The sequence below is a fragment of the Chroicocephalus ridibundus genome, chromosome 6 (assembly GCF_963924245.1).
Source record: "Chroicocephalus ridibundus chromosome 6, bChrRid1.1, whole genome shotgun sequence".
NCBI lineage: Eukaryota > Metazoa > Chordata > Aves > Charadriiformes > Laridae > Chroicocephalus > Chroicocephalus ridibundus.
The window spans coordinates 56,080,577-56,107,589 of NC_086289.1; the positions used below are offsets into that span (position 1 = coordinate 56,080,577).

The window sequence follows — 27,013 nt, forward strand, 5'->3', positions numbered from 1 at the left end:
TTTCAATGAAAAGTTTGATGATAAGTGTCCCTGGAGAAAATTCGATGGTATAGTCTGTTATTCCAAAATATTTGAATGTCACTTCCAGAAACAACCTCCAACTTGAGGAGCTGTACTTGAAAGTGAATGGAGACAGTGTTTTTGCTTTATAAACCCAGTTTGATCACCAGAGGTAGGAACTGTGTAAATATGTTCTGACCGTTGTTGGTTTTTCGCTTCTTCCATTTTAGCTGGATGCTGAGAAGGCAAAATTAAAACTGGAAAGATGGGCTTCCCGAGATGCTGGCAGTGGGGGTGGAAGAAGTGAAGAGATGGAGTCAAGCGGAGATTGTGATGATGAGGATGGCTGTCAAGGGTCCGGCGACAGGATTCACACAGCAGGTAAATGCAGTTTCTATAGGCACATACAGAGTTTAGAAATTCATAACTGTCACAATTAGGTGGACAGACCTAAGACTTGCACTGCTTGAGTTACCGTCAAAATCCTACTAAATTCAAAGGATTTGAATCTTAATCTGTGAAGAGCTACAGTAAAAATAGACCGATACAGACAGTAACCCAATATAATTTAACACTCGGCATGCAGATAAAAGACTTAAATTTAGAGTGAATAATATCTTCAATGAAATCTAAATCACAGAAATACTGGGCGAGTCTTCCTAGATAATGTGGGCTCTACAAATAAATACAAAATTAATGTCCTTATAGACTGTGCTAAGTGTTAACATAAATATTTATTTGTTGCAAAATGATACTAAAGGATGATCCAAACAGGGTTGGCTGAAAGTATATATTCTTGAAAAAACACATGAAGTATTGTTTTTTTCCTAGTGGTGAGCTGCTGGTTAAATAAAATTTCTTGATAGTCTCAAATATGCATTCTGCAATATTTATTAATGAAATTACTTGGATAATATGTCATCAGATATAGAATCAGCATCAGAATCTAACTTAACTTCTACCAAAATACTGGCAATTTAATATGTAGCTAGGTCCTTATTATAGTAAGTCAATAAGAAGCAAGGTATTTCTAAATGCTTGATACTATTCATTTATCTTATCTGGAAGTTCTGATTCATTTGAGCTCTTCAAAATTTAACTGCTGTAATTACCATAGTGTGTGTAAATATAATGTGGTTTGGATGTGCAAGTATATGAAAAACAGGTATAATAGTGTTGAAAAATAATGCTCATTAAGATGGCTGGAACTCAGGTAAGTTTTAAACTGCTGCTTCATTCTGCTGAGATAAACAAGTGCCTCTTCCTTGTCCCTTTACCACTAAGTGGAGAGTGGGAAAAGGTACCCCATATTCAAGTCAGACTTTCAAACAAGCTGTGATTAGTCTGTGGTCAAGATTTCAGTTGTTCCTATTATGAATATTTGATCAGAAAAACTGAGCTTAAACATGTACTTTGAAACGTGTACAAAATGTTAGATTTACTTTGCAGTACCAGGTTATAAATACCTGAAATTTAATTTGTGTTGGTGAACTGTATGATCAAGATACATGAGGTATTATCCCACAGGGACAGCATTTTTTTTTATTATTAAGAAATTGCAACTAACAGATGAAGTAGAGATTTTCACCATCTACTCAGCAATGTTTTTGAACAGAAGAACTTTGATACAATGTTATTTTAAAACTATTTGCTTAATTTTTTAATTGTTGAATATAGCAATGAAAAGATTGCTAGATGTTTTGGGCCTTGGGGATTTGTGAGGGTCATACTTTAGTATGCTTTCCTCTCTATGTGGAATAATACAAATAAAACCCAGGTGCGAACTACTCTTCAATGAACAATTAAACTATTAATACACTGTTTTGGGAGGATGCGTATGCGTGCTTACACGGGACAATGGCAGATTTCAGGTGTTCAAAAATAAAAACTTGAATACTTTCAAGACTTGACTTACAGCTGGCTTTAATAATGGAAAACTACTTAATGTCTTTTTTCCCCTTTTTTGCAATCTATTTAGTTCAAATATTTTATGCTGATATCATCCTGGATTTAAAAGAATTATATTTATATAACTAGCTGTTTCTGAATATAGTAGGGTTTATATCCAATTAAAAAGGTAATTACAATTAATTTCAGAAAATGGTATTGAGTAAGAATAAGTATTTCATTGTGTGACAATAGTAACACTCTTTCATAATTAGCTTTAAAATATTGTACTGTGTACAAGCCACTAGCAGTAAATCTGTTTTGCATATCTGGATACAATTAAGAGATAAAATACAGTAATCTCATTATAGAGCTTCTTTGCTTTAATAGAATGTTAAAGGAATAAACAAACATCAGATTAGTTGAATTTCCTCTTGCTGCATGTCTGTAAGATGGTGTTTCTAATTGCCCAGCCTGTGAATGTGTTATATTTCCTCAACTTAAAACCTGTCAAGAGCATCTATCCATTGTTTTGTAGAAGTGGAACATGACAACATTCCCTGTTTCTGGCTTGCTTGAAGTTCACAGTGAATTGAGACGTGAATTGAAGCTAAGGCTAAATCCCAAATAAAACCCTGATTTGAAGCTTAGTGAAGTCAATGGGAATATTCTTACTGGGTGAGGCACAAATGATAGCTATAAAATGCCACCGATCTCATCAGTGCATGTCGTAGCATGGAGTTATACAGTAGAACAAAAGGAATGAAAAGGGAATAAAAGCCTTTCAAAACACAGACATTTTGGCAGAGCAGTCATGCTTTTAACAACAGGCCCATGGAAAAGAGAGGAAAGGATTTCAATTTCAACCTCTAAAATGCTGAATTTAGAAGGTAGTAAAATCGTACTACACCTGTCATTTATTTGAAACCTATATGAAAATGCTATTTACAATTTATGTGCTGAGAGCATTGCAAAAGACTCAAATTGCTTTTAAATAGTTTCTGAAAACCTACTGAATACTCATTCCTTTCCATCTTCTGGAAAAAAATAATTACCTTTTCATTAACAATAAATTGCCGGGGGTTGCATCAATATCTGGGTTACCACCTTCAAAACATTTCTGTTTGTAACTCTTCAAAGATCTCCTGGGACAAGGTACGCCGCCATCTCTCCTCTTTGCTTTTCCAAATCGGTAATAGGGGGCCTGGCTCGGGGGCTTTAGATTTTAGTGTGTACCGGGTGGTGAACACAGGAGTGATTCTGTGCTTGTATATTCCACCAGCTCCATTGTACTTATCCTTTTCCCCAATATTTCTTTGGACTGGGGAGTGCTGTCTGTATATTTCCGTTCGTCTTGCAATGCATAGTTAAATCCTGTCCTTTTGTCACCTTCTAGCCTTTGAGAATCATTTCTGCGTATCAGTTAATCATTTGATTTTATGTCTTCAATTAAGATACGTGGCTATCTATTACTTAGTACTGGTTTTTTGTTTACTTTTGTTACAAGCCTTTCTCATCAAATTCGTTGTTATCTGAAAAGATCGCCACTTACTTCTTTATCATAATGGGCTTAATTATCTTTTCTGTATCATGTGGATTAATCCAAATGATTTCATACGAACAAGATAAACAAATTCTCAGGAAACCAGCGTTCTCTTAGGAAATTATGTGTGGTAGAAGATACTTTAAAATGTCATATTCTCACAGGCCTTACCAATTACCACAAGTATCTCTTCTTGGGGAAAGCTGTGGAAACAGCCCTGTTTCTCAAGCAGACCCATGTGTTATTTGTTGGCAAGTACCAACTTTTTAACAACAACATCTGTTAATCATCTTTGAACAAAGCTTTGTTAGGAGGGATTTAAGAAGAGGAAGGCAAGCCACGTAAATCTTTAGTGTGGATGGGGAAGTTGCTCTGCGATTTGTGCTGCAGGTTTGTGGGCAGAAGGGCAAAGCAGCGTCTTCGTCTGACCCTCGCCAAGCGCTGCATGCTCACCTAAGCCTGGTCTTACATGAACCTCAATCACAAAATGAGTCCACTGATGTAAGTACTTATTCTTAAACCCTTACTGGACTGTGAAGGGGGTGGTGTGGAGAAGAGCAGGGATTGCTCAGTGCCCTGCAGGATCAAGCCATAGGAATATTTACTAGGAGAGGGATTAGCATCCTGCTGTTCATGAAAAGACAGAACAGCAACAGATTCGCATTGTGTCCTGCCTCTCTGCTGTTCAGAGAAAAGGAAAAACGTTTCAGGCTGTTCAGTGAAATGTGGGAAGGAAGTTAGTGGAGGGGATTTCCCATTCCCAGCTGTGCTGCACAGCTGTATATTGTGATGAGGCCCCACACAAGCAGCGACAACCAACATCAGAGCTCTGTTCAGGGAAATCATCAGGTGATTCGCCACTAAACAAAGTTTAGAGGAAATGTTTAGACCACAGGCAGGGACCTGGGTTTAGTGCAAGCCCAAAGTCACCTATATAGAGCTCTAGGCTGTGTGGAAGTTGGGGGGCATTATGTTAAAGAAAGGTGGTGCTGACACCACCTCTTGGCGTGGGTGCATATATATACACACCTGCCTGTGGATGGGGAGGACACAGGTATTCCTGGGCTCGCTCACCAGCTCACTCACTCTTCTTTATATGAAGCTTTATGTTTTGCATAGCCAGTGTAAGACCAAAATTAATCCAAGCTTCTTTCTAGAGGAGCCTGATACAACATCGTGTAAAGTCATAAGGAATGTAGCTAGTGCTGGACTACAGCTGTCCTCGTGCTGGCATGGCAGACAAACGGCACAGGTTAAGGAAAACATCTATTTTAGCCTGTCCTCTGAACAGAACAGACAAAGGCAAAATATCTGGTGTACACGGTGTATGTGCAGTCTTTGCACCATATTCACCCCTCTGTGGGTATAATTTATATATGGGTCAAAAAATCTCAGCCGTCAGATGGAGCATGTATTAACCCCAGTCCTTCTGACATGCCTTGAAACTTCAGATCGCTGGGAAACAGAGACAGGGATTTTATCTTTTCCCTGGCTGGCTGCCTGTTCCACACAGAGATGGGCTTCTGCTTTGTCCCTGTCCCAAAAGCAGTTGGTTTCCATGGAATAACAAAAAGTGCCTGAGCAGCGCTGGCCCTTAGATGCAGTAGATTTTAAACAATACTTTAAAATCGCATCTGTTGGTGCAGACATTCAATAAACAGACACATCCTGTGACATCCCAGCCAGACTTTGAACATGACTGTGTGTCAAATGTGCTTTATTGCTGTGATTTTTGCCCAATGCTTATCTAATCCCAATATTATATTAAACTAATTCTGTACTTCTTTCTAATTCTTTCATGAAGCTCCCTCCCTGTAATAAGAACGTTCTGATTTCAGACATTTCTCTCAGTTGAATATCTGCTTATTGTCACATCTCAATGCCCGAGTGGGATCCTATAACAAATCTAGTTTGTTAACATATTCAGGTGACACAATTCCAACCTTTGGCTTTCTTCTTGGCTGTTTAGACACTCCACAGCTTCAGTGCATCTTTCTGCTCCAATCAGAATATCAGAAGAGATTATCCTGGTTGTAGATTTCTTCATCAGGGCATATGAGAAGGATATTTTTTTGCCCCAGAATGCCTTTATAAGTGCAGACAAGTAAATTTACTTTTTTTCTTAATGTCTTCTGTCTGATCTGTATCTGTTCTCAACAGCTATGGAAAGTTAATGTATTTTTCTCACTGCTCATGAAGGTTTTCATTATCAGTTTTTTCTTTTGAATATCAAGATTCTTTTATCCTTTATTATGTTATCGTTCTTCCGGCTTGTCTGTCTTTCCTAGGCATTGATATTAGTGTATGAGCTGTCATTTTAATCCTAGTTCATTTCCATTCACCATGTTACAGGATGCACTTACACTGGTATTTATCCAAATATGTAATTGTACAGCTGCTGATTTTGTAATTATTAGTACAAAACATCAATATTCTGAGATCATAATATCTGCTGGCAGTCAGCCATGCTCGTCAGCTTCTCATTGCCACACTTCTTCACTTTCCTCACAGATGATCCTAGCTCACAGAAATATTGCATTTTCAGTGTCTTCCATCTTCCTGCCTAGAGAAACCTCTCCATCATGCCTCATCCCCACCCCACTGCCTTGCGTGGCCGTTTTTCTACATCCTTTGTTGCATGAGACATTTTATCTCCAGCTCTGTTTTTAGAGAGCCTATAAATTCCTTTATTGCCCTTAGTATAAATGCCTCATTCCATCCACAAAACAGCACAGTAACAATTTAAGCCCTAATATAAGGTCGTTTTTTAAGAAAACTCAGTGGTTTCAAAGCTTTATATTTGTCATTTGGGGTGGTAAATAGAAGCGAGCCTCTGTCAAGAGGAGCATAAGCAAACCCTGCCAGCGGCCCCTCTGCACGTGTGGGGAGAGGAGGGTGGTGGTTCCACAGCTGCGAATTTCTGGCTTTGGCTTCTGTTGTAGAGATGCAGTTTGGGAAGAGACATGGGAGGAAAGAAAACCAAAGAAACCTACATAATCAGGGTGAAAAGTACAGAATTTGATTAGTGCTAACTGAACTCGATAGGCTCTGATCTTGAGATGAGTTACTTTGGACTCGTGGTGGTGTCACGCTGTTGTCTCATGGGCACACTTTGCTAAGCATTTCTCTGGGTGACAGTGACGTTTCCTGCAGCCCCTCTTCTGTGCAAATGGGATCAGAAGACGGCTGAGAGGGAGCTTCTGAGAAGGGGATAGGAAGAGAGAGCATTGCAGGGGGAGGGAAGAAAGAAAGAAAGAAAAACGTTTCCCCATCTCTCTAACCTTGATTAAATCTATTTTATAATCTACCGACACAGGGATAAGGTATTATGTGTCATTTTCGTGTCCTTCATTACACAGTATAATATAAGCTGAAATGCATACGAGAAGAAAAGTATAATCATTCCTAATCCTTCCTCAACCTCAGCGTTTACATGACAGTTTGAGGTGTAAAGGAAAGGGATTTCAGTTCCTTCAGATTTTCGCTCCCAGACCTGAGGTGAGAGAGCTCCCAGCACCACCAGTGCTCCTGCCCGGATCCATACAAGGCAGGAGTTTTTGCTGAGTTGTATAAATGACTTTCTGCGTGACCAGATAAACATGTCCCCTGTAGGAATTTCTCCTGATGATAATGAGAACACTAGCTAGAGGAACAACAGACCGAGTGCCAGCTCTGTGACTCTCTGAACAGCTTTGGTACTATCTTTGGTAAATTCAAAGAGGTAAAAAGGTAATTGGGGAAATGTAATTTTACCATTTCACCAGAGAAATGTAAATTACAGCACATTTTTGATCATTTTAGCACTGTTTAGACAAAATTAAAAGGCAAAAACATTTTAGTTGCTTAGGGTATAAAGCCTTCCAATGTGCTGTTCCATAATTAAACATTGGAGAGATCAAGATAAAGACATTTGGGGCTTAACTGTTTGCAGTAGTTCTGTATAAGCCATCATCAGAGAACGCACTGTAGATCACTGAAGGGTAACATGCTTTTTACCAACTTTCTATTAAAAATATTACCAGTAATCTGTATCCTTTGAATGTACTTATTGGAGCAGAACAGTCGTTACTAACTTGTCAGTAATATTTTATCTAGTTACTTTCCACGGGAGCAACTTCATGTGTACATATATTTCTGAGATGTGTTTTGAAAACAGCCCTAAACTGAAAACTCATGGATCTGATTTTCCGATGAATTCCCACTCACCAGCATTTCTCATATGTTTTAATAAAATGGACTTTCTTAAAACAAATATCACAAAGCTGAAGGGCCCCAAACAGGAACGACAGAGTCGAGCACAAAGAGCATGAATGAAAAGAGGCAACTTGGTATGTGGTGGCTAAAACTACGAGAAAGGCAAGCTTCTAAGAAAAATCACCTCGCTAAACACGTGAAGTAGAACATACTTCTTGCTTCAGGCCAAGAGCAGATACTTTGACCCCAGGCTCATAATGCCTACTTCTGTGAAAGTCATTTGCAAGCATCAGGCTGGTACCCAGAGTTTAGAGGCCAAGCTAAATGGAGAGTAAAACCACTCCTCCTCAAGTAACTCTCATGAGCTGTGTGATTTAGATCCTTCTGACAAGAAATTCACTTAAGAGCTGTAATATCTCGGTCATGCCAAGTGGTGATAGGATAAATGTGAAGGCTAAGGCAATTTGCCCCCAGAATGCCATAAAGCCAAAATTAATTAAGAGGAGTTAACAATGGAAGGTCCTTCAAATTACTTCAAAATAGATAACTCGTATAACTTAATGGAAGCTCAGTTTAAAATGCTAATGCCATTATGCTGTAAGTTATCGAAACAGTCCTGCAAGCCTAAGGAAAACGTTCACCTGTGAGTGAGTCTTCATGCCACACAAGGGAACGCTTGCCTGGTCACAGCAAAGTGACAGTGGTGGTGCTGCTGCTGTGCCACGCGGCACCGCTGCGTACCTTCCTCCTCCTCTTGAGCCCTCACCTGCTCACCGGTGAAAGCAGCAGGAGGGTGAGGAACTAAATAGAACAAATTCCTGTGCCTTTTATAACCCACGCTGGTTTGAAGCATTTGCTGTGCTACTTTATTTTAGGATTTTAGTAGTGTCCAGAGCTCTAGCTGTGAGGAGCAGCGTGTTTGCATGTGGGGATAGCTGGAGGATAAAACCCATGTTCCTCCAAGGACAGATGATAGTAAAAGCAAACTTAGGACCTTGTTTATTCCAAAGGTAAATTATTCCAGGTTAATTAAGGTAAGGTTATGAGTTACTGCAGTCTTAAAGGCTCTAAGAAACCCTCTGTCATCTCTTATTGCATACAACAAGTGAAAGGCAGGTAGCGCAGCTGTTTGGCAGTGGAAATGGAAGCGAAAGTCACCGACAAATAAAAATGCAATTTCTCTTTCTCCCTGCTGCCACCTTCCCTTGTTTTATGATTCATGAAGAAAGCGTAAGCGGTCGCTGGTCTTTTAAAGGAGAAAAAGCATTGTTTGGGTTTGTTTTCTCTCCCTCCCTCCCTCTCTTGAACCACTATTTCTTGGGGATCTTTTGTCTTTGCTTTTAGGGAGAAAATGCCTTGAGTACACCAGGTACACGTTTTGAGGTTTTCTATTCCTTGATTGTCCATTTTAAGGTATACTAATACTCCTTAAAGAGTGCTGCTGTGCCTGAAGCCAACAGATACGCCATCAGAATGTATCAGCTGAGAAACTTAGGATCAAAACAATATCCTGAAAGAAAGCGCAGTTTAGTTTTACAGTAACAGAGAGCACAGTACAAATGCTCTGTGTTCTATGCTCGGTTTAGTACAAGAAGAACAGAACTTCAGGCTGAAGTATGTGACATATCAACAGGATCAGGAATTTATAGGGATAGATCTGGCTGCCTTGAGATCAAGGTACTTAGAATAACTTAAACCAGCTGACGATCTTGCACATAGTTAAATAACTTCCTCAAGAAGGGTTCAAAGATTAGGCACGTTATTCCTCAGCAGATGATTTTGCATCTGATTTATCCCAGTGTTTCCTGTCTACTGGATTTTAGGAGTGTTTATTTCTGTCCTTCAATCCTGAAAGCAGCTGAGTAATAGTTCCCTGAAATGTAACACTTTCCAGGATGGACAGCTGACAACTTTCAGAGGCATTTTAGGGTGTTGTGCACGTTCAAGGAGGCTGTAATGCCATCTGCTAGCCCTAAACTCAGGAATTGGATATAATTTACAGAACAGTGAAGTCAGAAACCTTTTTGTTTCTGTATGATGTGCTGGAGTGTGAATCTGTGCAAACAGGGTGAAGTCTCTAAATTACGGATTACTAGGAGTCGTCTTCATAGTTCTCAGTGATGGAAAAGTCACAGGATCCTACAGCACCTCTTCTAATTCCGTTTTTAATCTGGTTTTCTCCATTTGCCTCAATTAATTACCCCTCATGTATAGTTGTATCAGAAGCTTTTCTTTTCCTGAGTTACGTCTCTATTCCTAGTGCAGGTTCCTCAGTATCACGATCAGAAAATGTTTTCTTTCCTTGTCTTCCCATCTTTTAGGGTTTAAACAGATTTTCTAGCATTTTTTAGGCTGTCTTCTTTAATCGGTCTCTCAACCCCCCTATTGTGCTTGTTCTTCTGTGAACATCTAATAGTTTGTCAAGCCAAATTTGAATTATTTCTGAAATAAAATACCATAAGGAACCAAGCAAACTTTGAATATGGTTTAATGATATTTTGAAATTAAGAGAATTTTTCTATTTCTTGATGCATCTTGTATCAGATTAGAGTTTGTTCATCTTCTAAATAAACACTTCTGCCAAGTTTGCAAATTAGTCTTTGTTTCAGCAAGATTTAAGTCCATTTCTTATTTTAATGCATTCTGAAAGGATGTGGGTTCTTTCTCTAGGTAGGATCTACACAAGCAAACCCACCTTACACAAGCGACCCGCCTGGGTAGCGGCTTTCCCCAGGAAGGGGTGAGACCCATCTGTCTGGTGCTGTTTAGAAGAAGTGTAATTAGCATTTTGGAAGAGGTGAAAGCAACAGCTGTATATTCTGGTGGGCAAACACCTACTTTTGAATAAGCAGATAGTATGATTTCTGGCACTGTGCAGATCATAAACTCTCATCTGAAGTCCAGATGAAGCATGAATGTTAAACAGTGATGATCCAGGTAGCATACAAGGGTAATAACCACTCTTTCAAAGTTCATTCAGTGTAGTTGTAAAAATCATTAAACATTCTCAAAATACCAGTTTTAGCCCATTTACCATTGAATTGTTGTCCACAGTTAACAGTTAATTCAAAAAGATAAGCAGGACTAGAGCAGTATGGGCAATGAAAAACCCTTTGAGTCGCTGAAGTACGTACATTGAAATCAATTGATGAGGGGGATGAAATTCCACGTTGTTCATGCCCAAGGCTTAGCCGTTATTTGCACAGAGAACCTCAGAAATTCTCAACTTTCAAAACTGTTTGCTGTTCATCTCAAATTAAAGAGATTAAAGAGAATTTGCCATTGCAGTATTGAAACTGCCAAGTAATAAATCATCATCTGATATTTATAGCCCAAAATTAAGGCTGGTGACTCAGACACATTGCTGACCATTTAGTAGCGAAGCCCTAATAATCCAATCTGGAGCAGTAGGGAAAGGAATAGCTTTCTGATGTGAAGTCAGACAAGTAATTTCCTATTTAAAATTTGATTAGATAAAATCTTTTGAACATGTGCTTGTAAAGGAACAGCCTGTTTAAATATGTATACTGCTGCAGCACATGCTGTACGCTGTTACGACTAAAGCCAGCACAAAGAACATTTGCAGTAACCTGAACGTGCTGGGAGAGGCATAGCGCCCAGGGCGAAACTATATCAGGATAAATCTCTTGCACAATGGAAACATTAGAGCTGATGGGGGAAATGCAGTTTTCATCCTGTAAAAAAAAAAAAAAACAAAAAACAAAAAAAACAAAAAAAAACAAACCACAAACTTGTTTTTGTATTGAAAAGGTATCATTTCCCAAACCAGAAACATTTGGTAACATGTGCAATTGGAAGAACGTTAATTTGAGGTGATATTTTTGTAGGTTTTTAATACAAAAGGAAAAAAGCAGATTCAAGCTGGAATATTTTGCCATCTGCAAAAAAACTTAGAGTTGTTAAAACCATCTAGTAAGCTTGATATTCTCAGCCAGTGAGTTCTTGATTTAAAGGCATTATATTATAGCAGTCAGAAGAAGGAATAAAGGCCAGGAAAACCAAGATGGGGGAGTCTGGCCTAATTCTGACCCCAGTAATCATCACTGGGAGTTTTGCTTTTGACTTAATAACAGTTTGAGCCAACAAATGAAGGGTTACATTCTGCTGCCCTCATCCATGCTGCACAGGGCCGTATCCCACAGCCGTGATGCTTGAGCCGAAGAGGCTGCCTGCAGAGTTACTGCTCAGGCTGAACTGCAGTGATGAGTCTGGCCTGTGCCAAAACACAGAAAATGACATTGTTTCAGGTTAAAAACAGTGACACTGTCTTTTTCTCATATCCTAATTTATATAATTTACAGAGGTCATGGCAGCATTTCAAAATCAGCTATTGATAATAAAGCATGCTGTCAAAACTGGGATACAGTCCCATTTCAAGGTAAAGTACAGAATCCCATTACAACAGCTTAGTACAGTTGTAGCCAAGCTGGAACATTTTATCACTCATCATAAAAAGTACTCGCAGAATACTCCTGGGAATTGAAATATTCACATTATGTTCACACATTGAAAAAAATTATTCTTTTTGAAAGTGATCAACTACTCTTGTTCACTGGAAGTTAGTTTTTTCTCTTTTTTTCTTCACGGACCTCTTCATTTTATTATTAAAGCCCCGGGGACTATTTTTTTTTTTTTTTTCAGTCCGTGGTGTGAATGTGTACCAGGCGGTCTGGGAAATATCTGCTGTATTTGTGTTCATTCCACTGGCCTTAGGTGGGGGAGTTTTTTCCTGCAATTTTCTTGTCTTACCCCTGAGGGTGGGTTTTCTGCTGCACTCCTCCTCCCCTTGCTGGGTACAAGAAGACATCTGCATTTGGTTGTACCAGCAGGACCTGGTTGTTGGGGTTCAAGGCAGGGATGCTACTGCCTGCCACAGGTCTCCCCCAGCATCATCTGTGCAGCATCACCACCATCCCTGTGGGTTTCATTAGAGCCCCCCAAGCTATGAACTGAGGCATGAAATCAGGCAAGGTGCTGCCGCCTCAGTTTTGCTTTCCCAAAGCCAAAGGAAAACTCTGAGCGTCAACAGAGGCTCCTAGTCATGAGCCTTGGAATCGCATTCACTTCCTATTTGGAGGCTTTTCTTGCAGCTGCAGAGCAACTCTTTGATTGGCACCGTCACATCTTTATATGGTTTTCCCATCAGACGAGGATGTGTGTGGCATTGCCCTGTAAGAAAGCCAGACAGCTTTTCAAGAATGTCGCCTATTGAAGTCCAGACATGGCATCTACAGATTCAGTAGTTGCACATGGAAGAACCCTCTACTTCACGCGCTCTCTCTCTCAAACACATACAAACCCCCCTGAAACACCCACTGGTGTATGTTGTTCCCTGTGGCCTCCTGATCCCGTAGGCTTGGGAATGTGAGTGTTTCCTGCTTAGGTCCTTTAGTACCTAGAGGGGATTCCTGCCCTGGTGAGCAGCATGTGAGATTCTGCTGAAAAAGCATCTGAGTGTGAATCTCCTGTTCCCAGTGAATCTGTGGGATATGCAGCCCCACTCAGCTGAGGAGCAAAGTACTGACTCTCTCCAAGCTGTTTTAAGGCTCTGACTCACTTGACATAAACGCCTCATGGATATTATGAACTGGAAAGAGCTTAATAAAAAAAAAAAAAAAAAAAAAACCAAAAAAACCACTTTAATCATATTCCAAGGTCCTGTGACATCTCAACAGATCCTTGACAGCTTGTCAGTAAATGAAAAAGATGCGTGACACTAATGGGGATACAACAGTGGTTCAGCATCATACCCGAATGCAGCACCAGGAAATGCCCAGTGGGAGTCTCCCCATTAATCCAAAAAAACCTGAGTAATCAATGTCCATCCGTGAGACTAAAAAAACCACAATCCTTTTGATTTAATGCAGAAGCCTAGGTACTGTCAGCTGAACTTCCTACTTTAAAATCAGTTTGCATGCTCTTTGTAAAGCAAATTTGCATAATCTGTGTCACAACAAAAATTGGAAGTGTGTTGTATCAAAGAAGATTTGAAATGAATTTTTTAAACTGCAGATAAATCATAAACTTATTTTTGCAAACTATATGAAAATATATTGCAAACTATAAAGAAGTCTGCTCAGAAGCAAATACGCAACCACAGAAAATATTTTTATATCTGTATAAATGCACTGAAACCCCATCAATCTGCAGAATACATCAAAAGAAGGTTTTGTAAGAAATAAGCAAATTATAAATTCGTAGAGCGACAATTTTCTTCCACAGATTATGCAAACATTATGCATGCTTCAAGTAAACTTGCATTTTATTAAAAATGTAACTCATGATAAAATAGATGTAACATTTGAATAGCAATTTAGAATTTATATTATTCTTACCTTATAAAATGATATTGAAAAAATGAATTGAGCTAACACAAGTGTATTCAATATGCATGAAATTTCTATTTAGTCTGTAAAATGCAGAGCGGAGAGATAGTGGCCGTTTCCCCAGTACTGTAATTACTGTGTCACCATTTGTAAAGCAGTTATGTAAAGTACAGTACTTCTGACTAACCATGTACAAACTCTCTGCATCTCGTTAAAACTCAAATCATTGATTTCAAATCCTTTACATTGTGCTGATATTGATGAGTGCAATGTAATCCATCACTACTTTTATTTTATATAACCAAACACAATCCCATACTTCTGTATGCGTTCTTTTTAGACAGACTTATGTATTATACATACTACCTTAATAGTGTCATTATTAAAGGGCAGCAGCAGACTATTATAAAGAAGAAATTCTTCTTTATTTGTTCCCTTGTGCTACAAAGAGGGCTTAAACACTGGCACGGGTATGTCTTTCCTTAAAGGTTCTTTCTCCTTTTTTGCAGATATGTGCATTGATTTTGATGGAGATTATTTTTCTGTGTTTGCTATATTTCCCTGAAAGAGCCTTAGTGTTAAATCTTTGTGATGATCCCTTTTCCATACTGGTCACAGCTGTTTGAAACTCGATAAATGCTAACGAGTTCAGAAGGTAAATAGTCAAAATAAAAATTCCACCCTACCGGGCATTCAGGTTCTCTGCTGTTTCCATTTTATTCGTGTATCACACATCTCATTGATTTCTGAGATTTGGGATGTGGTCATAAATTAACTTGGGGGACAAAAGGCTTTCCCTTGCTAATCTCTTCCTTGAGAGCAGCCTCTTCCATTTGCGGAAGCAGGCCACGTGTTTGTGCCCTTTTCTGAGCTGCGAGGCACATCCCAGTGTGGATGTTGTACTGCAGCTCCTCAGGCAAAAAGATGACTGGGAGGTGTCTTATCAACGCTTATAAATACTGAAAGGGTGGCTGTCAGGAGGATGGGGCCAGGCTCTTTTCAGTGGTGCCCAGTGACAGCACAAGAGGTAACGGGCACAAACTGGAATGGAGCATAGGATGTTCCATCTCAACATGAGGAGGAACTTCTTTCCTTTGAGGGTGGCAGAGCCCTGGCACAGGCTGCCCAGAGAGGTGGTGGAGTCTCTGTCTCTGGAGACATTCAAACCCCACCTGGACGCGTTCCTGTGCAACCTGCTCTGGGTGACCCTGCTCTGGCAGGGGGTTGGACTAGATGATCTCCAGAGGTCCCTTCCAACCCCTGTCATTCTATCATTCTGTCTGCCGGCAGAGTGTTTGTGAGGGCAAGGGGTAAGTATTGTGAGGAAGAGCTGGCAAGATCAGAGACCCAGGGCCTGTCGGCACGCATGCCCTCGGCAGGCAGATGGGAGCTCCCTCTCCCTGTACTCTGGTCCATGTTAGCGTGGGATCAGTGATCCTGAACTAGGAGAGTTTAGCCCTCATCATGGCTTAACAGCTTGAGGTCCCAGGCGTATTAAGCCCCGGTGATGTATGTTTGAGTTGGTATGGAGCATGGCAGAGTAAGCTCCCAACTGCCGGCAACAACATGTCTCTCTACCTTGCGCTTGCAAAATAAGCAGATGCATAATCTGTTTTCTCCTGGGGTCTCATATAATTCACGGTTATCGTAAATGTGTTCTACGTAGACTACATTAACACTGCTGTCTTAGAATGTAAGGCTTTTGTTCTTGGAAGGTGTTAAGATATTATGAGCTTAAGGAGATTTGTCCTGAAAAGAATTTAGAGAAAATTGCCCAGCGTTAATGCCTTAAAATGCCCATCATCAAATGCATGACTGCTAAACTCTCAGGCAGTATGTGGTAACGTAATAATTGATGAATCCGTGGGAAGCTCACACCTTTTTCTTGAATGTGCCACATTAATACTCTTTTTTAAATTCTTCACTAGGCTAAGGTAGCGCATGTGTCGTTCAGTGCTAAGGACGACTAGTTGGTTTACATTGTAGATAAATTTAATTTGATTATTGCCTTATTTTAATTGTATACTTTTTAGGAAAAAATATGATGAAATTAAATGACTACAGTTTAATACAACAGTACACCAAGAGTGATATTTTGTTTAGCTTATTTATTAGACTTGAAGACTTGAATACTATAGCTGATCAAACCAAAAGTATTGTTTCAAGATGAACAACAGGATTCGTTTCCCAGAAATCCAAACTGTGCATATAAATGAACAAAGCCTCTACATGAGAATTGGTCTGATACTTTTAATCGTATTTAGCTGGTAAACCAGCTGTACGTACAGTAAACCAGCTACATGGCTGCAATTGTCTTTTTTCCTGTTCCATCTAATAGCTTGTAAAATAACATTAGGAGTAAATCTCAGGAAGTGGGGAGATGCATGTGGTTAGGGCTTTCTTGGGGGCTTCAGTTTTGACAGTTTCTTGAGGGAGAAAATGATTTCATCTGTTGGCTAGGACCAGATGTGTGAGCACATGTGGATTAATGGCACTGAGAATGGTTAGATTTTGAATATTGTCTGAAACTATCAAGGATTTAATATTGGAGGGGTGTGTATTTCTGTTTATTTAAATAAGTCACCTTTAAGCTGACTAATAAGAGTTTCAGATTAGCTCCTTAGAGTAGCTGGAGGTATTAAACACCTCAGGCATTTTTTTGATCCCCAGAGTAGTTCTAATTCAGTGTGAAGTGGTTCCCAAACAGTGATACAAAGGATTTGTATTCTCTCCAGCACCAGATAAACGTGGAGCCCCAGACCCCATGATCCTTCCAAACCAACATTCTCCTTCACCTGTCAACTAGTAAGAATCCCGTGGAGAACTCCCACAGACATCGTTTCTCATAATTTCTCATGGAAATTGGTGAGAAATACTAATAACGAGAAAAAAATTTTGCCAGGTTCTCTTCTTTTTCAAACCCAAATCTTCCCTTTATTACAGTCAGTCAAAAAATTCCAGACTGTTCGTATGCCAAGATGTTAATGTAACTCCACAGGATCTGTCATCTGAGTTAACATCAGCTAAGTACCTGCCTTTACTATTTTCATCTTTTGAATATGCATTAAAAAAATCACACAAGTTTTCAGTACAGTGGTATATTAGAAAAAAATTAATTGCTGTATATAATGAAGAACATATATTGGTATTATGTGCTCTATTACAACAAAATTATCTCCAACTTTAAATAATATTTATTTTCAAATTTAAAACAGGTCATCTTTGAAGATGAACAGACGTGGCCCCTTGCCAAGAGAACAATCAGATTTTCTGTTGCAGAATATATAGGAAATCATAACAAACTTAATTACCTGTACCACTGCTAAAGGCCCTTCATATCTTAGCACTCTTGAGATTTAGCAGATTGTATCACATTTTCCTGATTAACGATTCTGACTGAGAAATGAAACAGTCAGACTTACTGAAATTAAAAAAAAAAAACCACCAAAGATTCCATCTTAAAAGAAGACAATATGTGAAAAGCCTCGTTTTTAAACAGTGTAACGGCTTACAATAAATATTTAAACTTCAATGTATTTTCTCAAACTGTATGAATATTGTTTGGGCCATGTGAGTAAATATCAGCATAGTTTTAATTTTCTCAGATTTCTCCTCTCTTCAACCTTTCCTGGAGGTCAGTATCTCAGCCAGGGATTATTTATTATTATTATTATTTATTATTATTATTATTATCATTATTATTATTATTATTATTATTATTATTATTATTATTATTATTTCTTTTTAAGTTTTTCTCACAGGAAACTTAGTACAATGATCCCCTTTCACAATTTCTAGATACCAAGAATCCATGCAATATTCAAAATCTCTTATTTTTCTGTGTCATACAAGTACGTCTTAAGATCTCAGAAGTCTCAAATCTAATTTTTCTCCGAGGGAGGTGAGAGGAAAGGCCAGGTGCCGGAGCAGGTTCTCTTGGTAGAAGACCCTCCTGGTCAGAGCTGAGGGAAGGGGACAGGACAACGTTCTCTGCAGAGCACAGGGGCCTGGGGAGAGTAGCTGAACGCTTCAGCGGGAAAGGCTCTTCTTCTGCCTGTGAAACGTAACCCCAAACTTTTGCTTTCTGTTTCTTTGTTAACATTGCCTTAGTATTGCTTACGAGTATAAAAGTTAAATACCAATTTTCTGGCCCTATCTCAGAAGCTGTCAGTGCCTCATGATTCAGATATTGTCATCTTTTATAGGGCAGAGAAGAATGTATTCAACGGGGGGTCGGGGTGGGAATAAAATGACATGTCCCTTTACTGCTCGTGCAGCTCCAGTGGTTCACAGCCGCGTGTCCCCTGAAAGCTCTGCTCCTGCTTCTTTCAGCCCCCTTCAGCGTCCTTCTCTGAGCTTCCCTGCACTGCAGCTCTGCGCGTCGCTGCCTTGCCATGGCTCATGCTCCTTGGCCTGACTGACGCCCACTTTCATTAGACACTCTTTCCTGGAAGCGCCACAGCCTGATCACACATAGCACCGTATTTGATCACAGTAACTCTATTTGAGCCTAATTCTCTACTAATTCTTTGCAAGCCTTCAGCGCCAATCAGAAATATCTTTCCAACATCCTCCAGACACCATCCTCTCCCTTGGTTTGAGAGATTCCAGTTTCTAAAACCTGGCAGTATGTGATCAACAAAGGAAATCCCGCACCCGCCCTCGGTGCCAGCTCCTCCGTTTCAGACCCAGCTGGCTCTCACTGCAGCACAACGTGCCAAGGCCAAAGGCAGAGCGTGGTCAGAAGTGACTGACTAGGGCAGGAGCTCTAAGCTCCTTGTTAGGCTTGCTAACAATAACAGTACTCAGGGTCAGTTTCTTTATGTGGTAGTAATTTAAGATGAGAAGAGAAATAACATCTCATTAGTGCTGAGAGAGCACACGGTGCTAATCTTTATCGTGGTGCATGTGCCCAGCGTGTGGCTCGCAGGGAGAGCAAGGTCTGTGCTTGGGCATTTGCCCTCCGAAGGCTTTAACCCCGAAAAGATAAAGAAAATACTTGGTTTGATCTCCTTCCTTCACAGTTAGGGCCATTCGTATGATTAACTTTTGCTGATTCGTTGGATCTGGAGCAGATAAGAACAAGTTTTGTTCCTTCTGAGCTTTCTTTTGCATCATACCAGATCTTCATAGTGTTTCCTTCTGTTGCAGTGAGAGCATCACAGGTAATTTTCCCCAGTGCCTGCCTGTAGAGCTCCCTGCCTCTGGGGAGCGATTGTGTGCAAGGGACTGATTCTTTTGCCACTTACTCTGATCTGAATTGGGAGAGGTGACGGACAGGGAGACGGGGACGGTTTTTTGCTCTAAGGAAGCAGTCAGACTCAGGCACTGATAACTCTTAAGGCACGTCCTGTGTTCGGTCTGCTACCGAGTGTGACGTGGCACCTGGCGATGTCCCATCAGAAATCAGGTTATCCTTCCAAATCACCCGCTTTTCTGATCAAGTGGCGTTCCGAGGAGTGCACCTTACAGCTTCTCATTCAGCTGCAGCTCTGGCCCTCACCCCGGCTGTGGCTGGCCTTTTGTCGGTGCACGTGTGCTCACACGTATGCGCACACACACCCCCTGCACCCCCAGCCATCCTGCATCCTGTTCATGTGGGATCCCATTTAATCTCCTCCTTTCACTCCTCTTCAGCATGTGTTTATCAGCTGAACCAATGTCTGTTTGCTTTCCCAGCTGCATGTTACAGGCTGGGATTACTCTAACTTTAAAAAGTAACACTTGTTTAATTAAAAGGAGTTTCCAAACTGTCACTGGAGTGCCAGATGCAGTAACTGGAATCATCCTGCCCCTCATTTCCTTTCTTCTCTTGTCTCTAAAACACCCAACACCAACCAAGATGAAAACTAGCAATAATAAGCCTATGAAAGAAAAAAAGAATAGGTAAAGAGAAAAGCAGCACTTACAGGTATGTCAGCCCCAGAGAATGAGCTGCAGTATATCAACCCACCTGAAAAAAACAACGCAGAAGTCCTCCCCCCTTCATTTGCCATCATATTCGTAAGTTTCAAGTGTCATATTTATTGCTCTGTCCTATTTGAATTTGTATTTTTAATATTGAGAAAACTATCATAAAACCTATTGCAATACTTAAATATCGCTATGAAAGTGAAAAATTGATTTTTCCATAAAAGTAGATTCTCGAGTGGAATTACGGCCCTGGTGAAAACGTACTCCATTTCAGCATGCTTTAAGGTGTGCTTCTTGGATAGCGTGCTAATATTATACCCAGTCATATTGTCTGCAGGCACTGGACACAATCCTCTGGGTGTGCAGAAATTAGATAAGGAATAATTCTTTTGTATAATAGTATCCCTTGTGTAGTCTTCTGTACAACACAATGAAATTAATTCGGCTTCTCTCCATAGAGCTTATCTTCTGTCCCAGCGTTAGAGTGTATTTCTCCTGCATTTTACCTGGGCAACAAATATTTTCTTACTTCATTGTGTTAGAAAGTCCAGCATTGGTAATTTACAGAGCAACTTTGATTCCAGAGTCAGCCCATAATTCCATGTATATTTTTGCAACATGCGGCGTTCGGATTATGTTGAACAGGAAAAAATAAATTTGTCCCAAAGCAAGGTAATGTGGAGATGGTGTGGTGTGAGGCTGGTTATACCGCCTGCGCTAGGGTACATCTCCGAGCACTGCTCAGGAGCTAGCACCCCCGTCCTTCTGAGAGCTTCTGTGCATAACTTAGGTTATTTACAATGATGTTGACCTCTAATTTGAATACCCTATTACTCATGAAATTACAAGTTCTTTTTGTCTGTATCTTTCTAAATATAAATTACCATTTCACCTTTTCTTTGGAGATTCATGACTGCTGTTAAGGCCTGAATGAAGAGAGAGGAATCTCTGCTGCTTACTTCAACCTGAAAAACTCATTGTCCAGTGCTGGAAATTTAATTCACCTTTCCCCTACTTGCAGAAAATATCTTTAGACCTTTGCTGGCACAGTTTGTACTAAAGAAGCATTTAGCAGTGTGGTCTGTCTAGTGATCTGGCCTTCTTCAAAACTTTAAAACAAATCAATCGGATGGTTTTCTACCCTTATCTACAGATCTTTCTCCTCTCAGCCAGAGTTTGCTATAGATTTCAATGTAGTCACAGTTAGACCTGAAATTTTGTATTGTTTTGGTTTTCCGTCAGAGCCATTACCATGAATTACTTGTTTTGGTGAATCACTGTCTTCTAATGCTTCTCGCAGGCAGAACATGTGACATTGGCCCATTCCTATATATATTTCCTACTACAACGTTTCGGTCTCTCTCTCCAGTTACATGTATTCACTGGCATAATCACAAAGTTGAGGGACTGTATAGCAGTGTACTGAACAGTATAGCTGCTCCTCTTCTGCTTGACTCTTCTCTTTTTATATATACAGCTGCAGAACATTTTTGCCGTGGGCTTTCACATCTTTCGCTGAGCCTTGGCTTGACTTTTGGTATCACACACTCTACCCTTATACTCTTTGGTCGCTACAATCTACTTAACCACCCCCTTCTCCATTCTTTGCCAATGCCCCACTTATTTCTAACGTTCAGCTGGGGTGATGTTTATTCCTGGGTTCTACCAGAGGCTCCCCAGTGACACCGGGCTGTCCATGAGCAGAGCCACAGTCACCTCACGTGAATTTTGTGCTGATAAACCCACACTGCAAGGTACTCGCATCTTATGCTTTTGGGCACTTAAAACACAGAGGCTGATTTTTGCTTTTTTAGTGTCTCTCACTAGGGGAGCTGCTTATTAGGCCCAGGTGGCACCAGCAGCCCTTGATTGCCTTGAGCAGCCTCCCTGGGGCCACCCTCCCGTTCCCTCCAGCTGTGGGCCCAGGGGCCCCATTTCAGCTCCAGCCCAGGCCTTTGGCAGCTGTTGGAGCTGTGTTGGAGTTGGTGCTGTTGCTGGATGATTTGGCTTTCCCGGTTTCACCCCAAAACTGACTTGTTTCCTTGCCTTTGCCTGATGATTGCTGGCTCATCGATGGGATGTGCTGCTGTCACCACCCTGCTCTGCTCGCCTGGCTCCAGTGCTGTGGGACCGTGCCATGGGGGTGAGCTCGCTGCCTTTCTCTGGCTGCCAGGAGTGGGGGGGAAGCATGAGAAACTTGCTCTTACTCCAAAAAGCAGTCCTGCTTCTCAGATGTGTGCAATGATGGGGAAATACAGCATAATACTTGGAGCTTTGTGGAGGAGAGATCCTTGAGGTCTCTTTAATAGAAATGGGCAAATCCATTAGGGAATGGGGCACCCAGGGAAGGAGTCTGTTTTACTTGCGCAGAGCACTTCATTTTGGTAACTTCCAAATGTGCTGTTACAGCTCCAACTTTGCTGATGTTTTATACCTATAGCTATCTTGAGTTTTGAGATGAAAGGTCATTTTAAACAGAAAATGTTCTTTCTTTTTTTTTTTTAAGGCAAAAAAACTTATCAGGTGCGTGTGACTAGCACTGCCATTTAATCAATTGGGTTTCACTTCGCTTTTCAGTTAGCTTTGACTGAGCCCCTGCTGTTCCGCTTTCAATCTTTGCGAGGATTGTATGCCTGTGGCATGTTCTTTCATCCCAATGGATTTCAATAGAGATATACCTTGGTCACGCAGGGTTTCCCATCAATCTAACAGTTCTCCTGGTAGAAGCTAAAGATGAGCCGAGTGCTGCAGTGGGCCATGTATATGTAGCGTAGCTGACAGTAAGCAATGACAGTCCTTCTTCTTGGCACCACGAAACAGCAAATATTGTCAGTCTTTTCTCCATTATATCTGAAAGGATCTGTGATTCATATGTGTTCCAGATACTCAACGCAAAGCACCTGGCCTGCTACAACTTAGGTGTGTGTCAGCCTTTCCCTTGAGGAGCATTTTGGCAGCCCAGCTCTCAGAGTATCCAGTGAGTGGGTGACCGTGGCCTCGTGGCTGTGGGTAGGCAGCGTAGGTGTGCTACAAAAGGCTTGTCGTGCCAGCAAAGAACTGTGTAGCTCCAAGTATATCACAGAATTTAGGATGTTATTGGGGAGTTCTAAAGGTGAGAGCGAGCTGAAGTGCATTTGGCTTCCCTAGTAAATCTGCACTTGTGTGCTGGATAGCCCATTTTCAAAGTCCTCTCCTGATATTTGTGGTATTTCCTTCCAAACAAACACAATTTTCTATTACTTGGATAGTCTTCTTTAGCCCACCTACTTGCATGGTATCCATTACAGCTGTATCGGAGCTCCTTCGTCTTTCATCTGTTTTTCCTCATTATGCCCCCAAGACTTGCTTTTTTAATTTTACTGCTGGAGAACTGGAATAGACAGTCAATGGGAAAGAGTCCAGCCATTCTGCGCGAGTTATGGTTTGCATTGGTTTTAAGTGAGTGTCTTTAAAATATAATTAAAAGCTTTATTGTTCCTTGATTAATATGCTGCTCTGTTTATAGTATAATGCCACATTATCCGTATTGTTCCTCAGCCATTTTACAAATATTTCTATGCTGTGTTTGTTTTGGCAACTGCTGCCAGATGTTGACTATATGAACTCTTTCCAGCTTTTTAAAAGCTGCAGTGCCATTCTGTGTAGAAGATGCATCCATGCCAGGGTCCCGTGACGTGAGGAACTGCATCATGACCTGGCGAGACCTGGCCTTCCCTCCGGGCATGTCAGGCTGAAGTGATGCGGAGCAGAAAGGGGGTCAGAGCACAGGGTTTAGATTTGCCCTGTCATCTCCCAGCTCCAGGATCAGCAACGCAGCCTGGGTCTCCTGATCCCTGTCTGCCACCTCAATGCGCTGCTGGTCACTGAAGGTTTTTTATTGAGGGGAGGGTGACACAGGAGGGAAGGTGATAAAGGGGGGAGCTGAATGACCAGCTGTACTCACTTCAGAGTCTGATAGTCCCAGCAAACCTGGGAAGGTGGATCAGTCAGTGGATCAGTGTCTCAGTCTTGTGGAGCTCCAGGTGGAGAGGAGCCTTTGAGGAAATCTGTGTGACCTAGCCTGCCATGCCCACCTCTGCACAGCATGATTCTATGATTCACAGAATTAAATGCTTTAGAAATCCAAAGGAGCAGCAGGACAGCGTTGTGTTTTCAGTGTTGTGTGAATATGTATGCATTAGTTTGAACTCCACAAAGTAAACTTCCATGGAAATACGTGTTTTAGGCCAAGTTTTTGAGTGATATACATTGGCAGGGCTTGTACAACCAGATACAAATCTAGTCCAGGCCTTGTAGTTTAAGGTATATGTTAGACATATGACTATGTGCTTCTGAAGCTTCTGTGAGGAAACAACTGGTTTGTGTTGCATTCTGCAGTTTACATAATCTTGTTTGGTGCTCTGTGTGCCAGCTCCATTGTCAGGAGCTTCAGCCTCCTTGGTACTGTGCGAAGAATAGTTTCCCTCTGGAAAAAGGAAGGGAAAAAACAAACAAGCAGTGACTTAACTTCTTCTATAGACTTTTTTTTTTTTCCCCCCTTTTTTTCTGTAGACCTTTTGCTCTGAGCTTCAAGACAGAGAATCTATCATGCTGCTTTCTGTTTAGACCTGGTCATAGGAAAACTGTCTGTAAAGTCTGAAATGGGGCTACTGCAAGTATTGATACCCTTCATGGACTCTGACATCTTTTAAATGACCTGTCTAGTGCAGATAGGAAACTTGAGGCTGCCAGGCAAAACGAATGGAATATAAACAACAGTGTCCCTTCCAGGCATCTGCACTTCCATGGAGTAGCCATCACTCTTGCGGTTTCAAGGCATAAACTGACCACAAAGAAGTGTTAGAGCACAGCACCCATCCCTTGGCTCTCTGACACTAAATTAAACACTTTATTCCTTGCAGAGTTTCTCCCTTCCTACTGCTTCTAGTAACTGTCAGAACTTAAGAGTAAATGAAGAAGTCATCTCCTGCAGCGAGTTCATTTGGGATAGGCCTTTCCACTGGATGTAACATTAGAAAATATAATTTGATTGCTGCCAATTAACAGACTAGCCATGCCTCTGGCAGTTACAGGGATTAGCAGTCTTTGTTCTGCATCGTTTGAGATCTCTATATTGCTGTAAGGCTACAACATAGAAGACCAGATAGCCTATTTCTGTGCTGCAAAGCACTTCCAAGTTACGAGATCATTGTGCTGTTGAAATCAGTACGTAAAATAAATCATCTAAGGTTTTGCAGGCCATAATTCAGTGAGCAAATACCATAACCCTCATTTTATTAGAGCAAAAAACTGACTAACAGACATTCTGCAACATGCCCAAAGGGATTGGAAACCATCTCAACAGCAAATTTAGATTCCACATCCAAATGTGCAGACCATGGTAGCTCAAGGTTAAGGCTATGGCCCCTGTCGGCAATTGCAAATGCTGAAATCCACTGGGGTGCCCCATGCTTGGAAGTCTTCCTCCAGAGGGTTGTGTAGAGGCACTTCCCTCTCCCATTCCCAAAAGCAGAGTGGCCCAAGTCTGTGCTTTTTATCTGCCCTGTTCAGTCTTTCACTTCACCCGTGTGTAAGCCCTGCTCACCGAATGTCTGCACAATGGCCCAGCCCCGGCGGTGGGAGTGAGGGTGGGAGGCAGAGCCAAGGAGCTGCACGGTTCACTAGGAATTACTGCAGTTGGATTTTGTCCTGTCCATGGTTAAGTGAGACTTCTGGCACATGCAATTCCTGAAGCTCTGTCCCCCCAGGTGCTCTTTCCTTTATGCCCATCCCAGTCCTCTTTGGGTTTTATATTGCTAACTTATTCTGGTTTTTGTCTAAGTCAAGCTAACATTAATAAACAGCAGTTTCTTCCTTTCCTGCAGTGGTTTAAAAAACAAAAACCTCAGCACAAAATCAACCTAAAATAATCTTATCTTTGTAACATTGTAAGCAATGTTACATTATTTAAGGGTCCTTTAAAGAACAGACTAAACAAATCACCATTTCCTTTATATACACCCTTCAATTACATTATACATAGCCCATCTTTTTTTCTAGCAGTCCCTGGTTTTGTTGTTGTTATTCTTAAAGATTTCCTCTTAAGCATGTTTAAACAGGTTGTGATCTAGGTTTTGGCATTGCCGCGAGCCCCACATGTGACATTACACGTACTTACGCAGATTTTGGAGCAGATACAAGACAAATTGGCTGAACTGGGGGCTGATCTCTGCCCTGGTTGGACATCCAAGGAACACCTTCCCTCAGGCTGCAAGGGGGAAAACTCTCTTCACCTGTACGTGTTGGGAGGAAAGTGGACGTCTCAAAATACTAGAGGAATTATCTTCAGATAATTCATGATAGCCGAGTCTGACAGTGAATGGGATGTCCTGTGCCCTCTTCCCAGCCTCTCTGGCCGCACTAAGTCAGCCTGTGGCATGAGATCTTGTTGAAGGTATGTTCTCCAGAGCAGAACTGTTTGTGTATAGACCTCTGTAAAGTAATTACTTTGGAAGGGGTGGGGAGAGGAAGCTGTGGCGATTTGTAATACCCAGATGGTAAAGACTTGTGTGTATCCCCTTGTTGACTTGTTAGCTGTTTTTCTTGCAGAGCTCATGAGATCTGAATAGAGAAAAAGGATGCCCAACCATTTTTTTTTCAGTGTGCTACTAGTTTGCATATCCTGCACGTTTTCTTCAAAATTAAGTGCATTCCTTTGCAATATTTCTGTTCCTTAATTAGGTTTACCGATTGCTAATGTGAAGAAATGTGTTCTTTGGTTTTGAGGATAGTTTATGAAAACAGCCTGTGCAATATATCTTTGCATGGAGGCTGGTTCATGGCATGTCTTTTGGGACTCAGCTTCTCTAAAGTAACAGGGCTAAAACTGTAATGTATATTATTTTTTCCAGATACTTCCGGCATCTGAAGGGAGGTTCTTTTTTTTTTAATATGATAATTAATTGACATCAGAGAGATATGGAGATAATGCAAGTGTTGTATATGCCTGTCTTTTTTCATTGTTGTTGCTGTTCTTTTTTCACTGAAACAAAACTCTATGAAGCCAGTTCCAAAAGATACGCTAATCTTAACCATCAGTAAAAGCTCACTCTAGAGACTCAGTTTAAGAAGTAATGATTTTATCAGATAT

At 40.9% G+C, this 27,013-nt stretch overlaps 1 protein-coding gene across 2 annotated transcripts in view; it reads left to right on the forward strand.

The window, feature by feature from the left end:
* The window catches only part of LOC134517324 (glypican-5-like), a 394,664-nt gene that overhangs the window by 291,070 nt on the left and 76,581 nt on the right, over nt 1–27,013 (forward strand). For both annotated transcript variants that reach the window (XM_063338702.1, XM_063338703.1), the window contains one exon: nt 231–381. In XM_063338702.1, the coding sequence (XP_063194772.1) occupies nt 231–381 (151 nt within the window). The remainder of the gene's footprint in view (nt 1–230; nt 382–27,013) is intronic.